We start from the raw sequence: 17,499 nt of genomic DNA on the forward strand, positions 1-17,499 counted from the left end.
AAAAAAATATATATAGACAATCTGATGATGCAAAGAACATGCAGTCTGGTAGTTTAAAAAAACAAAACAAAGTACAAACACGGATTCAACATCCATGTCACTCTGAGACAGTGCAAAGTCGTGGGGCTGCTTAACAGTCTATCATCCTTAGAAAGCAAACTGGGGGGAAAACAAGTTGTGCGAGACACGGGAAACAAGCAACGGGGCATATCATGTTCATTTTACACACATGTACAAAGATACATGAGAGGCACGTTTTCTTTTGATGGGTAATAACCACCTACGGGGTCATCGTGTCAGATTTTAATCTTGTCCTTTTTATCTAAGTGAGAAGATGAAGTCCTCTGAACTCTTCTATCAGTCTATGGATTCAGTCATCGAAGAAGAAGAGCTTCTAGAGAACATCGACTTCCTGTTTCCTGATGAGAACCCTTTGATAATTAGCTGCTCACTTTACAGAGTTTCTCTTAAAAGGTGTTTTTATATAAGACTTTAAAATAAATCCAGAAGTCCAAATGTTTCAATGATTTTCCGCATTCCCACAATATAAAGCTCAATACTTCCAAACACAGTGAGGAATTAAAGGGTCAGAGGGGAATGAAAGCTCCAAACACGAGACGGTCAAGGCTCCTGCACGCTTTTCATTTCAAACACCTCCTCTTTGTTTACTAGACTCAAGTCGTACAGTGTGTAGTCGGGATCGGGACCTTTGCTTTCTTTCCTCTGTTACTCGAGTCAGACTACGTTGCAACTTCCTCGGCGCTTGCAGGAACACCAAACATTACAAAAAACCATCGAAAGCCACTTCCGACGTCTCCATTAAGGTCAGTAGCATCAGCATCTCCTTCTACAGAGATCCCAAACTGCATCACACCAAGATACTCGACAAGTCCGACAACTGGTGTGTGATGAAGCTTAAAACACAAACTAAATAACATAATCACAGATTCTGTCAAAGCTCTAATGCAGTAGGCAAATTATGCAAGAGCAGAGCCAGCGCTCCAGTGGATGTTTTACCTCAGCAGCAAGACTTCAATACAGCCCCCAAAACACTGTTTAAATTACCGTTACTGCTCTGCCGAGGAAAATAAGAGAACACTCATACCGTTGATCTTCCCTCATATCCCAACATGCACCAGCCAAACAAACCGATTTTAGTTTAGTCTGATTTAAAAAAAGAAAGAAAAAGTGCCTCAGTAGACGTCATACAGGCCGAATTTCTCAGTGGATTCGATCAGGTGCTGATGAGGCACGCATGTTTGTAAAACCGAAATGATGAAACTGAGAAATACCAGGGGAAAAACAAATCAATGTAAATACAGTTAATGTGTAGCCATATGGGAGAGTATCGAGGTGAGGCACTGCAAGTAGTGGCTTATAAACCAAAAAGCCCAACAGCCCCACGGTCAAGACGCCGTCTCAGCACAGCCCTCAATCTGATATGCACTGCTCTACATATTACAAATGTCAGGAGTTTAATCAATGTAAGGCATCAAATTTTGATTATTATTATTTTGGTGGCAAAATTTAAACTTTGTGGGCTACATACAGAATCCCCAACTTACTTTAACACCATTACGCTAATGAGAAGTCTTCAGCATAACTGTTAAGAAACGTGAGTGTGGATGAAAGCAAACAAACAAACTGGTCTTCATTTGGACCAACTTTTATCACAGACAGTACTGAAGGGGGAAGGACAACACAACAGAGCAGCGGGTTATAAAGCAAAACAAAAACATACCAAAAAAAAATATTCACAGCCATCGGTGAAGGAGCCGTCGTCATGTCTCGGATACGCCTTTGAAGAGGTCGTGGGGTTTCCCCTGGCTTCCTCCAGGGCTGATGTGCTGGCTCTGTGGCCGACAGAGGAGCCGTGTGGAGCGCCCAGACGGGAGTCCTGGTACTTTTTTTTTTTTTTTTTTTTAAAGGCCTTTATCCTCCATTCAGGGTCAGAATCACACCCTTCACTGCGACGCCAGTTCAGAAGAGGCAGGAGGAAGAAATTCTTGGCAACAGGAGAGGGAAGAGGAGGGAGCAACAGTCTTCTTTTGTGTGTTGTACAGACTGTGGAGGCTGAAAAAACCAGTGTGTCATATTGCACAGTTGGAAGGAAAAGTAGAGCCAGACGTGTGACCGGGAGTTTAATGGCTGCTGAGAGTTGTTATATGGGTGTTGAAGCGGTGTTTTGCTGTGTTGCTCAGTGTTAAAAACATCAGCAGCATTGTCTTTCTGATTCTTGAGTTGACAAATACACGCGCACACAAACACACGCAGGGCTGAAGGTCGGAGACGGCATCTATGAGTCCAGAGAATCAGCTGGAGAAAGAAAGAAACAAAGACATGAGAAAAGACAGGAGTGCATATATTTTGATTTTATTCAGCTTTTTCATCCTCTAATCAAGTAATGTATTCCCTTGAAAACTTTATTCAAAAAACATAAACACAGGCTGTTGGCTATAAATTGCTACCTGGGCATATGCAAAGAGTTGAGGCATAAACAATAAGAATAATGAATAATATCACAAACTAACCACTTCCTACTACCAATTTGAATTCACTTTTTATACAAATAAAAAGTGAATTTAAAGTGCCCACTAGGGGGCCCCAGCTCACACTTTGGGAATCACTGCTCTAACAGGCCGCAGTCTCCCTCCCCTCACCTTCCTGTGGCGGGTCAACACTGATCTCCTCCGTCTCCTCCGTGTCATCTCTCATCTCCTCGTCTTCGTCAGCTTCTAGCTCGCTGGCGATGAGCTGGCGGGCTAGCTTGATGTTTAGGCCCTCATTGTAGTGCATCTTCCTCATCATCTGAAACTGTTTCTTTTTGGCTACAGGGGACAGAGACATTTGAAATCACTTTAATTTGCCAAAAGCAGCGAGTTCAATGCTGGCATGTTATAACTATAATGATAAAACAGAGCTTTACTTGTGACTCATGGAAAGGTTGATGCACTGTAAAAGCATGCAACAATACTGTCCTGCATCTGGCATCAGTAAACAATCTGCAATAGACAATATAGTAACTATAGACAACAATTTAAGTGTCTGCAGTTTTTTATCTGGTCTAAAATAATGAATAAGAGGGAAACACACGTGCCTGTTTTAAAAAAAAAAAAAATCTCAAGCATGGCATGACCTGCAGTCCGGACATTGCAGCGAGGGTCGCTATAGCAACTAAAAGAAGAAAGCCAACATCTTCACACAAAAACCTCAGCAATCATATGGATCGGTTTCACTGACATCCAAGAGAAATGTTCCAGTTACACTTCCAGACTCAAACACTATCCTTCCTCCATCAACAACTAAACACAGAAATTTTCATTCCTTCCCTAATGCCATGTACTCCTGTGGTCATGGAAACGCTCCGATTGACTTTGATTAGCCCACACCGCATCCTCGAGGACACTGATAACCTTCACCGGTGAGTCAGAGTGGATGTTGTGAATGTTTACGCGACTCCTGCATTTCTGCTGTTTGATCCAGCTGGCCTTTGTGTAATGTAAGCAGTTTTGTGTGGAGCCTGTTTGAGACCTAACAGAGGTGCTGCTGGCCTGTGTTTACGCCTCACAGTGTCAGTGATGCGGCACTGGCCAACTCAGCATTTAATGCACACATCTGAGACAGTAAAGGTTACAACGAGGTTTGGCCAAGCAGAAGCAAAGTTTCTAATGTGTGAAACAGTGGGCTAATTAAACCATTTCAGACACTGCATGTACGCAGAAATACAGAGCAAATAAAAACATTTAGTGTCAGTACTTGTTGATGTAAGACTATTTAATCATTTAAAAAAATAAATAACTTTGTGGCTGCATAATAAAACTGTATGAATATTGTTGAGGATGAACGCTGCTACTTTTGCACGCTGGCATGTCCCACTGAGATGAAACCCCGGGATAGTTTACTTCTAATTTGATTAGATTTTCAGATTATTATACTGCAAAAAAACCCATCCAATCCCATCTTTGGGCTTGTCCATTACATAAATAAATTAACTTAATTAACAACAGATAATCTGTGGTAGAAAATTCAGTGTTAGAGTACTTTAATGACAATCCTATTAACATGCACTAACACACATCTGTTGTTATTGCTTTTAACAAATCTTATCATCCTGTTGTGTCACATGATTAAACTGCATGTCAAAAAACTGCTGATGATGCTCTTGCAGTTGGGAGGATATTGACCGGATTTGTGACTTTCCAGACTGTTCTCCCGCTGTTACCTGCACGGGCCAGATATAAATATAAAAGCCAGCAACAGTAATACATTCTGTGTGTGTGTGTGTGTGTGTGTGTGTGTGTCTCCTAATACAGCTCTGCATCTGAGAGCGGAGTGTGCTGAGAGTGTGCACAGAAGGGCAAAGTGGGAGAACAGTTAAACGCATGCTGACAGAAAGACAGTCACTGTGTGTGTGTGTGTGTGTGTGTGTGTGTGTGTGTGTGTGTGTGTGTGGAGGAAGTCAGCAGAAGGTCAAGAGCACACCGAACACTTGAGCTCTTTCTCAGTCTGTCCCCTCTCTGCCAGCACTTGGCTGTGGAGTGTCACTCTGCATTTAGTCACCCTCACAGCTGTGTAGGACACTTTGCGTTGAGGTGGAAGGAATACATAAACAGGTGAACTGCAGGACACACACGCCAAAATAGGCTGCAAGCCCATGACCGCTTCAGAGAAAAAAATTGCAGTATTCCACTGAAATCTGAGTGGATGTCTACCTTGTTCTTCGGGAGTGAGCTCCTCTTCCTCCTCCTCGCTGCTCTCCTCCTCTTCTTTCATGAAGCGAGGCTCTGAGCCCTCTGCTGCCACCAGCCTTAATAAGAGAGAAACAGAAAGGGCATACATTAGGAGATTCACAATCCAATTTTACTTGTCTTAATTGTGGTTTCACTCCATTACACAAGTGTGAAACCAAACGCAAACAGGCAATGACTGATAGAGCCTCAAAGTCACTGTGAGTGGTTAAAACAAACAAATAAACTGGAGAGAAACAAAGCAGGAGAGGCATTAGGGGAGGTGGAAAAACGAGTAGGCAGAGTGAAAAGTGCAGGGATGAGAGTGTGCGAGTACTCAAGCATGAGATAAAAATAACAAAGAGCTTTAACAGAGGTGGACAAAATGAATAACGAGTCATGGCTGAGTGGATGGTAGTGAAAATGTGAAAGTGCCCACGGGGAAGCTCCCATTTACTGTGCAACTGCTCTCCAACCAACCAGCTCGAGAGCTGTTTCTATGTGCTGAAACAACGCTGGCGAAGCATTGTGAAGACAAGAGGAAGAGAGATGGCACGTGAGATACAGTTAAGAAGCAAAGGTAGCACAGGAAAAGCACAGTTGGATAACTGATGGATGACGGGAGCGAGAGAGAGTGGATGCTGAGGATCTAAACGAGGAAGAGCGCAGAGGAAGAGAGCAGCTGCTGCACTATCTGGAGGGTTTAGTGTAAAACAATGGCTGGCACTCATTGCACAAGCAAACAAAGGCGGCTAATTGACTTCCAAGCCTGAAGCTAATCGCTACACTCTGGAGCACACACACTCGAACGAGCTCATCCCCAACTGCGCCGATGCGCTTATGTAAGCACAGTAACTCACAGCGGACACGCTTCTCGAGCTTCCCGTTAGCGTCCGCATCACGGCTCAGAGTGGCTTCTGAACACAGACCTTTTGGATCGCAATAGCAGGAGACAATAAGATGTTATCCGCCCTCCTGCTTTCCATTTGTGTCCATGAATTATGACACAAATCACTTGTTTTGTAAAAGCACCTATCTTCAGTATGCCCTCAAGCTTCAGCTCCTAATTCAGTATTTTCACTCCAAGAGATTACATGTGGAGTGCATTCAAACTGGATTCGATAACACACATACTGTAAAATTCTCAGATTTCAAATACAGACAGTGCCATAGTGGCTTTAGCAAGCGTGTTACAGTATAGAGGAAATTTGTTGGCAGACCAAAAACAGGGTTTAGCCCCAGCCTGAGGACAGCAGAAGAACCTGCAATGTTAGCTGGGGGTTTGTTAGCATAAGCAGTAATAAGATGTCCATGAAAGAAAGCACCTCAAACTCATTGATAAGCAAATCGTGTTTACATCTGTTGTCATCACCAAATACTTATAAGCCCAATACAACACTGAAAAAAGAAGCTTATTTCCGTCCCTACTCTTATTTGACTTCATCATCCGTGATAACCTCACAAATCTGAAGCTAATTCCTTTACAAATAGTGACACTGTTGCTGCAGCATGGCAGATAACTGCAAGGTGACACAGGCACTCAATAGCCTTGCTTTTATACATGAATATACCCAGGTGGCAACAAGTTGAGTCAACTCTCATTGCAAAGCATCGTAGACAAGTTGCACTCGGTGGCTCTGATTGACGATCAGATGGCAATTATTTGCCAACCTTGGTTGGAGACAGGTTGCTTCCCACCTGATGTACGATTGATTCCCTTGGAATTCAAAGTGGTGACTGAAACTACTTGCAATAGGTCACATATTTAAAAACGAATCAGCAGGATGTGACTATATGCTGGCATTATAGTCCTTCCAACTTCCAGCATACATTTAAGTAAAAACACTTATTCATTGGAGTATATTTGAAGTCCTACTTTAACTGAATGGAACAGCTGTTAAGAAAAACACACAGACTGCTTCATATGTTTGTGGATCAGAATATTACTACAAGTTCTGTCACTGGGACTTATGGATAATTGTGCAGTAACATGGCGCTCAGTGTCTGAAAGCCATCGGAGTCATTTTTATGCACATTCCCGTATAAGGACAACAATGATAGCGTCTACAATCAGCTGCACCCTCGCTTTTCATTTGCATTTGTCTCCCAGCGCTCAAGTTCAATTCTTACTTTGATGCCAGGTCATCGACTGCAAGTCCACTTTGGCCGTCTGAGTCACTCAGTGCCCCTTCATCTTCGTCATCCCCAATCATCCTGAAAGAGAAGTTTATAAAGTGGATAATGAAAGCAGGGCAAGAAAAAGTCCTGAACAGTCAGGCACCTCTATAGAAAAAGAAACGAACGATAAACTGCCCTGTAGAGCGCTGTTTTAGTAATATTTAAAATGATATTTTGAACCTGTTGTAAGGTGTGCTGGGTTCATCGATCTTCATCAGGCCGTAATCTTTGTCAGGTGGATGGTATGTGGCCAGGATGTTCATCTCATCCCATTTCTGGGACTTCTTCCTGTAAAATGGATGGAAGAAGAAGGGTTAAACAGACAGTCACTCAATGTGGACCACTGCGCACCCAGCTACCATCCCATCCCAGTTTCCTCCAGGGAGACGAGTGAACAGATTTAATCTAGGACTGAATGTGCCCCAGTTTTCACTCAGACCGCATTATTTTGGGAACACACACACACAAACACACACACACACACGGCCCAGAAATGTCCTCCGCACCAGTTTGTCCCAGCAACTACCAGGAAGTGCCACGGTCTTTGCTTTTGTGTCAAGGTAACACATTGCAGATGAGGGTGTGGGTTTAAGTGGGTGGTGAGGCTTATCAGCTGTGAGTGAATGAGGCCAAAAGTCCAACAACTGACTCATTTGAAACAATCGCATCAAGAGTTGATTCTGGTTCCATCTCTCTTTAGCACGTCTGCTTCTAATCCCTCAAATGGTTTTATTCTCATCTGGGGAATAAGGTTTTCACCTCGGCTTTTTTTTGTTCAAAAATTACACTAATCCGTGCTACCCTTTCAAATCCTTAGAGGAAATGAACTGAGACAAAGACAGCAAATCAGTGCTGAATTTGAATTTTTGCTCAGGAGGATAAAGAGAACACCTGCCACCTGCCAAGAGGAGTGATGCTGGAACGGTTTCTTTTAACTCACAGAAGAAGATGTGTTTTTGCACTGCCAAGAGTTTGGCAGATTTCTGTAGACTTACTTGTAATAATTTCCATTTTATATTCACATTTCTTTCTCCTTTCAGTTTATTCCAAGCCAAGGAAACTTTCTACTTTTCACACATTTAAAACTTCTAATTCCAGACAAGTTCAGCCAAACAGCCTCAATTCAAGGTTATCAGGGTCTGGTTAACCCAGCTCTGCTTTCTTCTGCTAAGGTACCACATCTTGACTTTGTTCATGGAACAAAAGGTCAAGTATCACGGGAGACAGGAAGGAGTGGGAGGCAGGAGATGCTTAATCCACCGCCTCCTGCGACAAGCCAAAAAAAGCTCCACAAACTTGAGCGCTACAACTGCTTCATGTGAATGAACTGGTTCATTAAACTGTTTACATGAAAGCTTCAAACACAAGAGCTGCGTTTATGTCAATTTCTAAACAGTTGGACTCATGCTGAGATGTTTGCCTGTCATGATGGGGACTGCCTCAGACTAAGTGATTATAGGATGACAAACTCTCTCCTTTTCATGCGTGAGAGGCATGACAGACAGCACGTATCTCCCTGGTCAATCCGGCGCGCTGCCTTTCCTGACGACATTAGGAAAGAGGGCATAGTCAGTGTTTTTTTTAATGTAAACAGATCAGATACATGTGCAACATTGTCCCTATTATGTCATCATGCTAACAGTGATACACAGCTGGGCGGTGGAGAAAAGATTCTCATTAGCTGGCAAAATGCTTGGTGCTCACCAACCTCACAGAAGTGCCACCGCCCAACCCTCCAACGTAACAGCTTATTTTTACTGTCAGGATGTTGCGATGCATTCCAAGGCAACTTTAATTTTTGTGCATTATGACAAAAGAATCAACTGTTGGAGGACTTCACCCACTGCTGTTCCCAAACCAAAGCAAAGGCCCTGCGATGTCCGGGCTGGGCTATAACCAGGCTGATGTAGCTTTCCTATACATGGATTACGGCTAATCTCAGACTTACAAGACAAATTCAAAAAATGAACTCCACTGGAAGAACAGGTAGATCTCCTGGCTTGTCACAATGACACATCAAAAATGGGACAATGCTGCTGGCCTGAACTGTGGCTCACAAAGTGGCCTAGCAGTGGAATCAATGTGCACTTTTTACAAATATATCAACCACAAAGCTTTCATCTGCATCAAAGTATTCCTGACCTGAGATTGCCGTGGCTCCTTTCTTCCTACTTGACAAGTTGGGTAAAATTTCAGCTGCAAGAGTCAAATCAGACAACACTAAAGACAAGCAGAGCTTCAGCAACATAACAGCAGACTAGGGTCTTGGAAATAAACAGGATTTTGCACATTAGTGTTTTGTTTACTTCACTCTAGTGTTTCATTTATATTTATAAAAAAAGAAAAGAAAACAGAAGCAGACCCCTCTGTTTCATTCCCACCAAACATCTTCACTAAGTCATTAAGAGCATCGTGAAAATTGTAGTGCAAAGATGAAGCACCTGCCTCTGCACGCGAAGAAAAAGCAGGACACAAGCAACTACTAGTACACACTAAATATAGAGCTCCATCTCTTATGTGATGATGACTTCCTCTCGAAGGTGGTCAACAGCTGGCGACATAACGCTTCAGGAAAACTCATTAAATAGAGTGAGTCATCACTGCGAGCTGAGCCGTGCTATCAGGTGGCATAGGCAGAGGGCGGTGAGGAAAGGTCCAGCCCCTGTGCCCTCTACCGCAGCATCAGCCCGCCAGCAGTAACAGCAGCGGGCACAGTTTATAAACAGAGGTCAGTATAAATTCACAAAATATACTGCTTCCTGAGTACTCTAAGCGAGTGCCATGACCTGGCTCACGGGGAAACAACATAAAAAGGAAGCGTGCCAAAGGGAACGCTTAATTAAACCAAATGAAAGTGCCAAATTAAATATTTACAACAGGGAGCGTGGAAAATTAGCATTAAAGCAGTAGCAGCCAGGGAAGGAAATGAATACCAGCCACAGGGAAGCGCTAATCAGTTTTTACAGGTGTCCCAGTTTAACTTTGAATTTCACCAAATATCAGCTCTGATCAAGACCACACAACAGGCAGACGGCCTGAAAAGAAGGCCATGAGCCACCTCCTCAGTTACTGCTGTGCAGACTGTGGTGATGTGAGAGGAGAAAAAACAAAACAAGCCAAAACCAGGTTTGTGTGAGCAAATAAGGATAACTCATGGTTAAGATAACCTCCTATTAAATCCATCTGCTGACTGCAAACTGTTGAGCAAGCAATAGAAAAGATAACGTAGACAACCATTTGAACATTTATGTAGTCGTTATCATTTTCCCTTTGTCCTCTCCAACGGATCTACTGTAAACCACACTGGTAAAAGTGGCCTATATCTGCTTGCATTTACAGATGGTCACAGCCAAATAGTCTCACAATTATTAGACAACACAGCAACTTTTTGATTACTCATTTGGCAGGTCAGTGATAATACAGTGAGAATTATTAAGATATATACTTAACAAGTGTGCACACCCTTGGGTACAGCACAGAAAAAGATTACACAAAGTTTGAGAGACGGCCAGCTAGAATTAGGACGAAAACTATTCCTTAAGCTCCTCTGATCTGCTCAGACTGTAGAGAAAAATGTTCAGGGGAGAAGCGGAGCAGGGTGGAACACAAATTAAATGCACTGGCAATCACGATGACATCACGAATCCTAAACTTCAAAGGTCAAATGTTTCATTTCATCTGAACACACCCGCAGGTGGTATAACACTAAATTACGACCCACTCCTGGGCCATGTGCCACAAAAGAGTAAGATATCTGCACATTTTACTGCTTCTTAAAAAAGCTGTGGTCACACTTTAACCTGGTAGACAAGAGGCTGTTAGACACCTGTTGATCTTTCCTCGATAAAAAAGCTGGCTGGTCAACTGTGTTTCCAGTTTCAACTGGAAACGCAGTTGACCCCATCTGACCTGTACAGAGGAGTGTAAAATGACAGCCAGAGGTTAACAAAGTTTTGTCTACTATCCATGTTATGGAAAATCAGAGATTCACTGCCTACCAGTCTGACACTACATCATACAGCCATGATGAGGCCTGCGAGACAGTTAAGGAAAGGTTGGATTTCATGGAGGCATCAATGAATTATATATGACTGGGTGTGAGACTCAGACATTACTGTTAACTAAATAGCAGTGGGTGATTAAAGGGACAAGGAACAGTGCTTGTTTTTTAGCCTTGAATGCAGAAGGAATATAATCCCCGCTTCTAATGAACCCTATTACTTTATTTTCCTCTAAGATTTATCTTTGCTTTTTCAAATCCAAAGCAATCTCGTGGCAGTTTGTAAAGCTGTCACACCTGCTGCTCTGCAAACTCATGTCTGTGGACATGTGTTTTGTTTTCTTGAATTGAATCTGCTCTGTCGTGTTTGTAATGATCTTGATCCACGTACAACACAAGATCAACATTTTCTGCTTTAAAAAAAAAAAAAGCAAAACAAAAAAAAGACAACTTCACCCACATTTAGGGGTGGCTGGGGGTTGTTGACGGAGCGACTCCTTTTTCCGCTCACATCAGAGCCATATAGGAGTCACATACCATTCACACTTTTGCATTATTTATTAACACATAATATGTGATTAATTCAAAATACATAACTTGGTTAGGTTTGGAAAAAGAAAATCACAGCTTGGGCTAAAAATGCAATGGCTGCTAGTTATTTTTGAACTATGTTTTCATGGTCACCATGGTAACGTGTCCAAGATTCTTGTGAACAACAGCTCATTCAGACATGCCAATCTTTCTACTGAAACACAAAACTTTGTATTTGTGCCAAAGGTCATGATAAAAAGGCCCCAATTCATGTCCATGAACGCAAATTGCTGGAATAGCGGATCCTGTTTGTTTCATTTAAGAGATGATAAAGAAAAAAAATTCTAAAAGGTGCATCGCACTGACTGTAAACCACAGCGTTAGACTGAGAGTGCATGAAGCGCGTGAACACGGACAGGTGGTCACATAAATGAATGGTGGGTTTTTGTAAAGCTACTTCAGGATATCCTGCTGGCAGAGCGAGCTGGTGGAGGGAATGGGATGTTTTATACAATTGAAGATGATAAGAAGGAGAACATGTTTGTGCTGTTGCTCTTTGTTAGTGCTGCCAACTTAAAATCATTGCAGAAATTAGCCTTACCAACTCTTTTGTGAATGACATTCAACAGGGCAAATTATTCGGTATATAAACTGCCTGTATTCTACAATAAAACCTTCAGATAATAAGCCTTTAAATACATTCATGCACACATTGACTATTGGGATGTTTAAAAAAAAAACCTGCTTTGTAACGCTGTGCTGGTACCTATGAAGGAGATTTTGACCTCCAAATACAGGACACTCATTAGGACAGAGATAAAAATACAAGCATTTAAAAAAACAAAACAAAAACACTGTTATTTAACAAATGGCCAAAAATAACAAGACCATCTCTGTTGAGTAAGGTAACACAGAGTCATTGCTTTAACTATACGCAAACCAGTGATGTACATGTGTAACCGCCCCCCCAAAAAAAGTCCCATTTAGAGATAGAAACCCTGGACTGATAAGGCTTTAAAACTCTAGATGATTCTGAAATCAGCTTTATTGTGCATTACATCTTCCTGTGTTGCTTAACCATTTGATTCTCAACAATATCTATCAGACTAAATAAACAACTTGATTAGTATGTCTCGTGGCTTTTTGGTTTTGATTTATTTTGTTGTTTATTTGTTTTGGGGGGAAGGGATGACAAGCATTTACCCAAGGTTTTGAAAATTATGAAAAATGTTTGAAGACAAAACATTAACATCTATACTGGTACAATATGAGAGCATGGATGCTCTGCATGCAGACAGTGTTGACACGGTCCAGCTCGAGTTCTCCATGGATTTGGTGCTTGGCTGCACACGGGATCCATCCAGAAAACTCTTTTTCCTCCACTTCCTCGTCAGTCAAAGAGAGGCTATTTTTAGAACAGTACAGAAAAAGCTTGATTCACTGTTGAATTAGGAATTCACTATTAACTGCCATCCTGGTATGGCCTAATTTCTCATGCTGCAGCTCAGAGAGAGCTCCTCCTGTCTAGACGTGATGGCACGGGATAAACAGCAGGCACAGTGGATGGTAAATCACAGTTAGCCTCTGCCAAGTAAAAAGAACTGGATGGTTACCCTTTGAAAGTAACCAGTAAGACATGTGGAGGGTTTATTCATGAACATGATAACTGCTGTTATTGATAGAGTCCAGTGAGCTCCCAAAAATGTAGCAGCATTTGGCAGGTGGGTGGTGTTAATAAATGTCCATGACTATAAAGCACACAGAACTCATTTCATGTAGTGCCTCAAAAGCCCTCATATGTTGTGTACATTCATTTTTTGACTTCATCACATCAACATATGTAAAGCTGTATCCTGTAAGCAGGGTTCATTTTTTAAAAGTTTAGCCCATACAGCAAATGTGCTTTGCAGTGACTCAAACTTGCTCAAGGGTTCACTAATGAGGAATCTGAACCTCTCTGCATTAACCTTGATAACTTCCTGTGCAAACGTTATTCTTTTTTGCTTCAGGTATTCCTCCTGTCACAAATACCCGACTAAGTCACCATTTTTGATCTTATTAGGATTTGTGTCCACTCCTCGATCACACTATGCCAAGTCTCCTAATGTCACACATTACCGGGATAATCAAAAAACAGCAGAGCCAAATGGAACCACCTTGCTTACTTATATATTGTCCCTTTGTTAAAATTTTACCTTGTTGGCACTAATACAACCTAATTCAACAGTTCAAAAGTTTGCTTACGCACAGTTGCCTGAGAGAAAACAGAAAGTTGGCTGTGGAAATGACCTAACTGGATTCGGTCATTTGGTTCATGTTCCCTGCCACAGTCAAATGCATATGAGAAGGTGAGGCTCCAGACAGAGAGAAGAGAACCTGCAGCTCTTGTCAACTCAATCCTCAGCACAAGTACCTAACAGGCAACAGGATGGCTGATTAAGCAGTTCTCTGCACCGGTTTCTGCATATCAGCATTTCATTAGGTACCCTAGTCACGTCCCTGTGAGACTATTGGCCCACTCTGATTTATTTGCCCTGCAATGGTCCCGAATCTGAAGCAACCCCACCCCCATCCTTGATATCTTTGCTTGGTGTCCTTTACTACTAGTGGTTATGTGAGCAGTCGCGCTGGCCAACATGAAGTTGGATGTTAAGCCAAATAACGTGAGGTGCCCATAAAATCTGATAGGCAGCTGGAAATAAAGGTCAAATTAGATGTGTTCAGAAAGCAGAGGTTATACCGAGCCTCATGAATATTCAACAGCAGTGTTATGAGATGTGAGTGTGTCCCCCCTCATATCTGATAAGAATCCCACATTATTGCTGTTCACATCAATCTGAGTTCAGTGAGGCAGGAGCGCATCTACACCCTTTTTAATTTGACTAGGTGGGATACTGTCACCTCTTCAAGGATAGTCTTTCTAAAACACTAAATCAGGGAGAGCCTTATTAACCATTTGATATATGCTGATGATTTGGATGTCCTGTCTCCTTATGGTGCTGGCTTGCAGCAGCTGTTTCAGGTCTGTTGAAGGTATGGTTTACAGTATGGTACTGAATTCAACCCTTGAAAGAGCAGAATAATAATCACCTTGACTAAAGTGAATCAGAATCCTTGATTTTCCCCCCACAGCATATTTGTGGTGCTCTGGCAGTGTATCAAAAATGCAAAAGCTTGAGGTAGCATAAAGTGATGCATTCAGGATCTTACTCAAAGTAACATGATGTTTGTGACTGCTAATGTCCTTTCATGCTTTGCTGAGCAATTCTATATGCCGATGAACTGATTCAGAAAATATGATCATGTTTCTAGTTTGTTTTTTAAGGTTTGTTTTTCTTAAGTGATACAACATATTTCTTTTGCTTTTCTAAACATACATACATGTTTACCACAGACAGTTGTTTCAGTGATAATGTCAGTGTCAGACATAAATATTAGAGGAAAATGAAAGAGGACACAAATCTGAAGTCTGGCAGACTAATCAAATCTTTGGCAACACGTAGTATTTAGTATAAAGTTTAAGCCGTAAGGACAGTGTGGTCTAGTAACAGGGTGTTGATTGTAGCTGTGCTGTAAATGTCGTAGATATCGATCACTCTAATACATCCTTTAACAGGCAAAGTGTTACACGGTGCTTGCATTAGACATGCATCGCATGCAGTGTATTTCTTTAATATGCAGAGGTTTTTTTCCTTATCCAAAGCTTGATCCATGACCATAAAACAAACCACTTGCTGCTTAAAATCACTGGCAGAGAAGGTTGATGAAATTAATGGCCTTAGATTAGGTCATGAAAATCCTCGATCCTCTCGCAATACATTAGTCTACACATCCATGCGTAAACGCGCCACTTTTTGCCCAACTTCACGTTATTATGCCTATTATGGTAATGGTCATCTGAGAGCTGTCACTATCGCGGTAACAGCTCCACACCTTCTTTTACTAGTGCTGATTCATGCTACTACACAGTGATGGGCACTGAAACCTCCAACAGAATAACCGTTTGTTAGCAGGCGTTACAGTCACACTGCATGTGGTGATTGTTTATTACAGGCTAACCTGCTTCGAAGGGGGTGTAATTTACACTAATTTACACCGTGTAAACGTTAGCGCTCGGTCATACCTCCCATCAAGGTTTAAATCAGAGACAAGACATCACACTGTCTGATACTTACAGAAACACCCAGAAAGTTCTCAATTCGGCACCACACATTGCCGGCAAACATTAACAGCCAATGGGGTGACAGCGGGGTAACGTTAGAAAGGCTAACAAGTGTTTAGCCATCGTTAGCTAACGTTACTCGGCTACCAGCCTCAGCACAGCTCAGGCAAAACTTACTGTTGGTCATCCTCCGAGAGCCCCGGGACTTGTTCTGTAATCTCTTTTGGCTCATCGTCGGGCAGCGACTTGTTTGTAGCGCTGTTCTTGTTTTTCAGGATGCCTTTTATCGGCCGGGGAGCTGCCATTCCCACACGCTGACTGTCAGACCGGTGCTGGCTTTCAACTATTTCTCCTGCGCTGATTTTCTTATTCTGTGATTTATACGATTCAGTTACAAAACACAGACCCTGGTTTAATGGTGCACTCCGTCATAACTCAGTGCTCGTCCTCAAACTCCGGAGAAATCTAGTCAGGATCCTGCATGTCTACTCTCTCCCCGGTTGTACACTGACTGGTTGGGCGGCGGGGTAACAGCGCTACTAGCGGGTCTGGTCGACGCGACATATCGCGGGATTTCTAAACGAGATTTCATTTTTTCATCTGGTGCTGCGTTTTTGCGCTCGGAAAGGACAGATTTTTACAAAGACGAGCCATTTAAAAAAAACTTACAAAAGACAAAACCCCATAACAATAACAAGATTATAATTATCTAAAAATAACGTAGGCTGTCACCTTTAATTGATAGGGTCAATTCTACATAAACGTGCTAAAATGTATTTATTTTTCACATTTTTAAACACTATAACAATATTACAATATAACTTTTTGACTTCACATATCGTTAGCTTCATAGCATAAGTGCCTAAGTCATTTTTTGGTCAAATTGAAAATATCAATTAAAAATATGCATGTGATATTTAGAAAATTAGTTTTGTCTTGTTTTCCGAAAACACAAAAAAATGACTTAGGCACTTATGCTATGAAGCTAACGATATTCTCAAAAATGACAGCTTAATGATTTTAATGATTTAATGATTTTTTAAATAATTTTTGTACATTTACCTTACTCCTTCGGCAACTCTGATCAATTGCTTGCTTTATTTAAAAAAGAGAAAGAAATAAAGAAAGAAAAAAGCAACAAAAGTGTCGTGAAAACAGTTAAATAAGAAAAAATGACACTTCACTTTCACCAACAACACTTTCTACATAATTTACATGCTTCAACAGGAGTACGATGAAAGGCATTTAAAACCTCAGGAAATATTACTTCTTCAATCTCTCAGCACATTTAGTCACAGAAGAAGAGGAACGCAACAAATCCGGATGAGATTACCATTTTCAATCAGCTTTGTTAAAAGTGTGACATTTATTTGCTACAACAATGAAATTATTAGAATAAGAGTTAAAAATGAGTAATGATGGACTCCTTTTGATCTTAACCCTGAAGTCTAAAAAAAATTGATAGATGTAAAATTATCAATTTATTGTGTTTAATGTGCCGGGGGGAAAACACACAGTAACACCAGTGACACACATTTGGGGACACATATGGCACACAGCTGCGGTATACAGTACTTTAAGAACCATTGATGCTTGAAAGAACTGCATGAACAGCTTTTGATCAAGTTTATTTGCACAGTCAAATAAAGTCACTGGTGTTACCAAGATCCAGTTATTAAGTAAGGGCTCTAGTGTTATGTAAGGGAACATGCCAGTGACAATTTTCATGAAAAATGGCTGCTACAGGGCATCAAACCACATGGTGTCAGTCATATTTATTTTTAAAAAAAAATATTGCATTTTAAATGGTAAAAAAATATTTTTGACATAAAAGCAAAGCTGTGGCCACAAGCACTCATATTGTGCTTGAATTGATGTATAACTGATTTAATAACCAATAC

The 17,499-nt window shown here is 41.4% G+C and overlaps 1 protein-coding gene across 2 annotated transcripts; it reads right to left on the reverse strand.

Moving 5' to 3' along the window:
* Positions 1 to 1,650: 1,650 nt before the first annotated feature.
* ppp1r2 (protein phosphatase 1, regulatory (inhibitor) subunit 2) lies at positions 1,651 to 16,167 on the reverse strand. 2 transcript variants are annotated; one of them, XM_005920959.3, is made up of 6 exons: positions 15,776 to 16,167; positions 7,086 to 7,193; positions 6,858 to 6,941; positions 4,713 to 4,807; positions 2,661 to 2,828; positions 1,651 to 2,316 (listed from the first exon to the last, which is right to left on the reverse strand). In XM_005920959.3, the coding sequence occupies exons 1-6, from the start codon at positions 15,901 to 15,903 to the stop codon at positions 2,297 to 2,299; spliced, it is 603 nt and encodes a 200-aa protein (XP_005921021.1). In that variant the 5' UTR covers positions 15,904 to 16,167; the 3' UTR covers positions 1,651 to 2,296. The 2 variants fall into 2 exon arrangements, with proteins under 2 accessions (XP_005921021.1, XP_005921022.1); XM_005920960.3 differs by lacking the exon at positions 15,776 to 16,167 and adding an exon at positions 15,612 to 15,750.
* Positions 16,168 to 17,499: the final 1,332 nt, after the last annotated feature.

The sequence above is a fragment of the Haplochromis burtoni genome, unplaced genomic scaffold (genome assembly GCF_018398535.1).
Source record: "Haplochromis burtoni strain Fernald_Lab_line unplaced genomic scaffold, NCSU_Asbu1 Contig_5, whole genome shotgun sequence".
NCBI classification, from domain to species: domain Eukaryota; kingdom Metazoa; phylum Chordata; class Actinopteri; order Cichliformes; family Cichlidae; genus Haplochromis; species Haplochromis burtoni.

Coding starts and splice junctions, on each gene's coding strand:
- ppp1r2 (XM_005920959.3), bottom strand. CDS start 15,903: ATGGCAGCTCCCCGGCCGATAAAAGGCATCCTGAAAAACAAGAACAGC. Junction 4,808..6,857: donor GTCGATGACCTGGCATCAAA/GTAAGAATTGAA, acceptor TCTCTTATTAAG/GCTGGTGGCAGCAGAGGGCT. Junction 2,317..2,660: donor TGTTGACCCGCCACAGGAAG/GTGAGGGGAGGG, acceptor TTCTTTCTCCAG/CTGATTCTCTGGACTCATAG.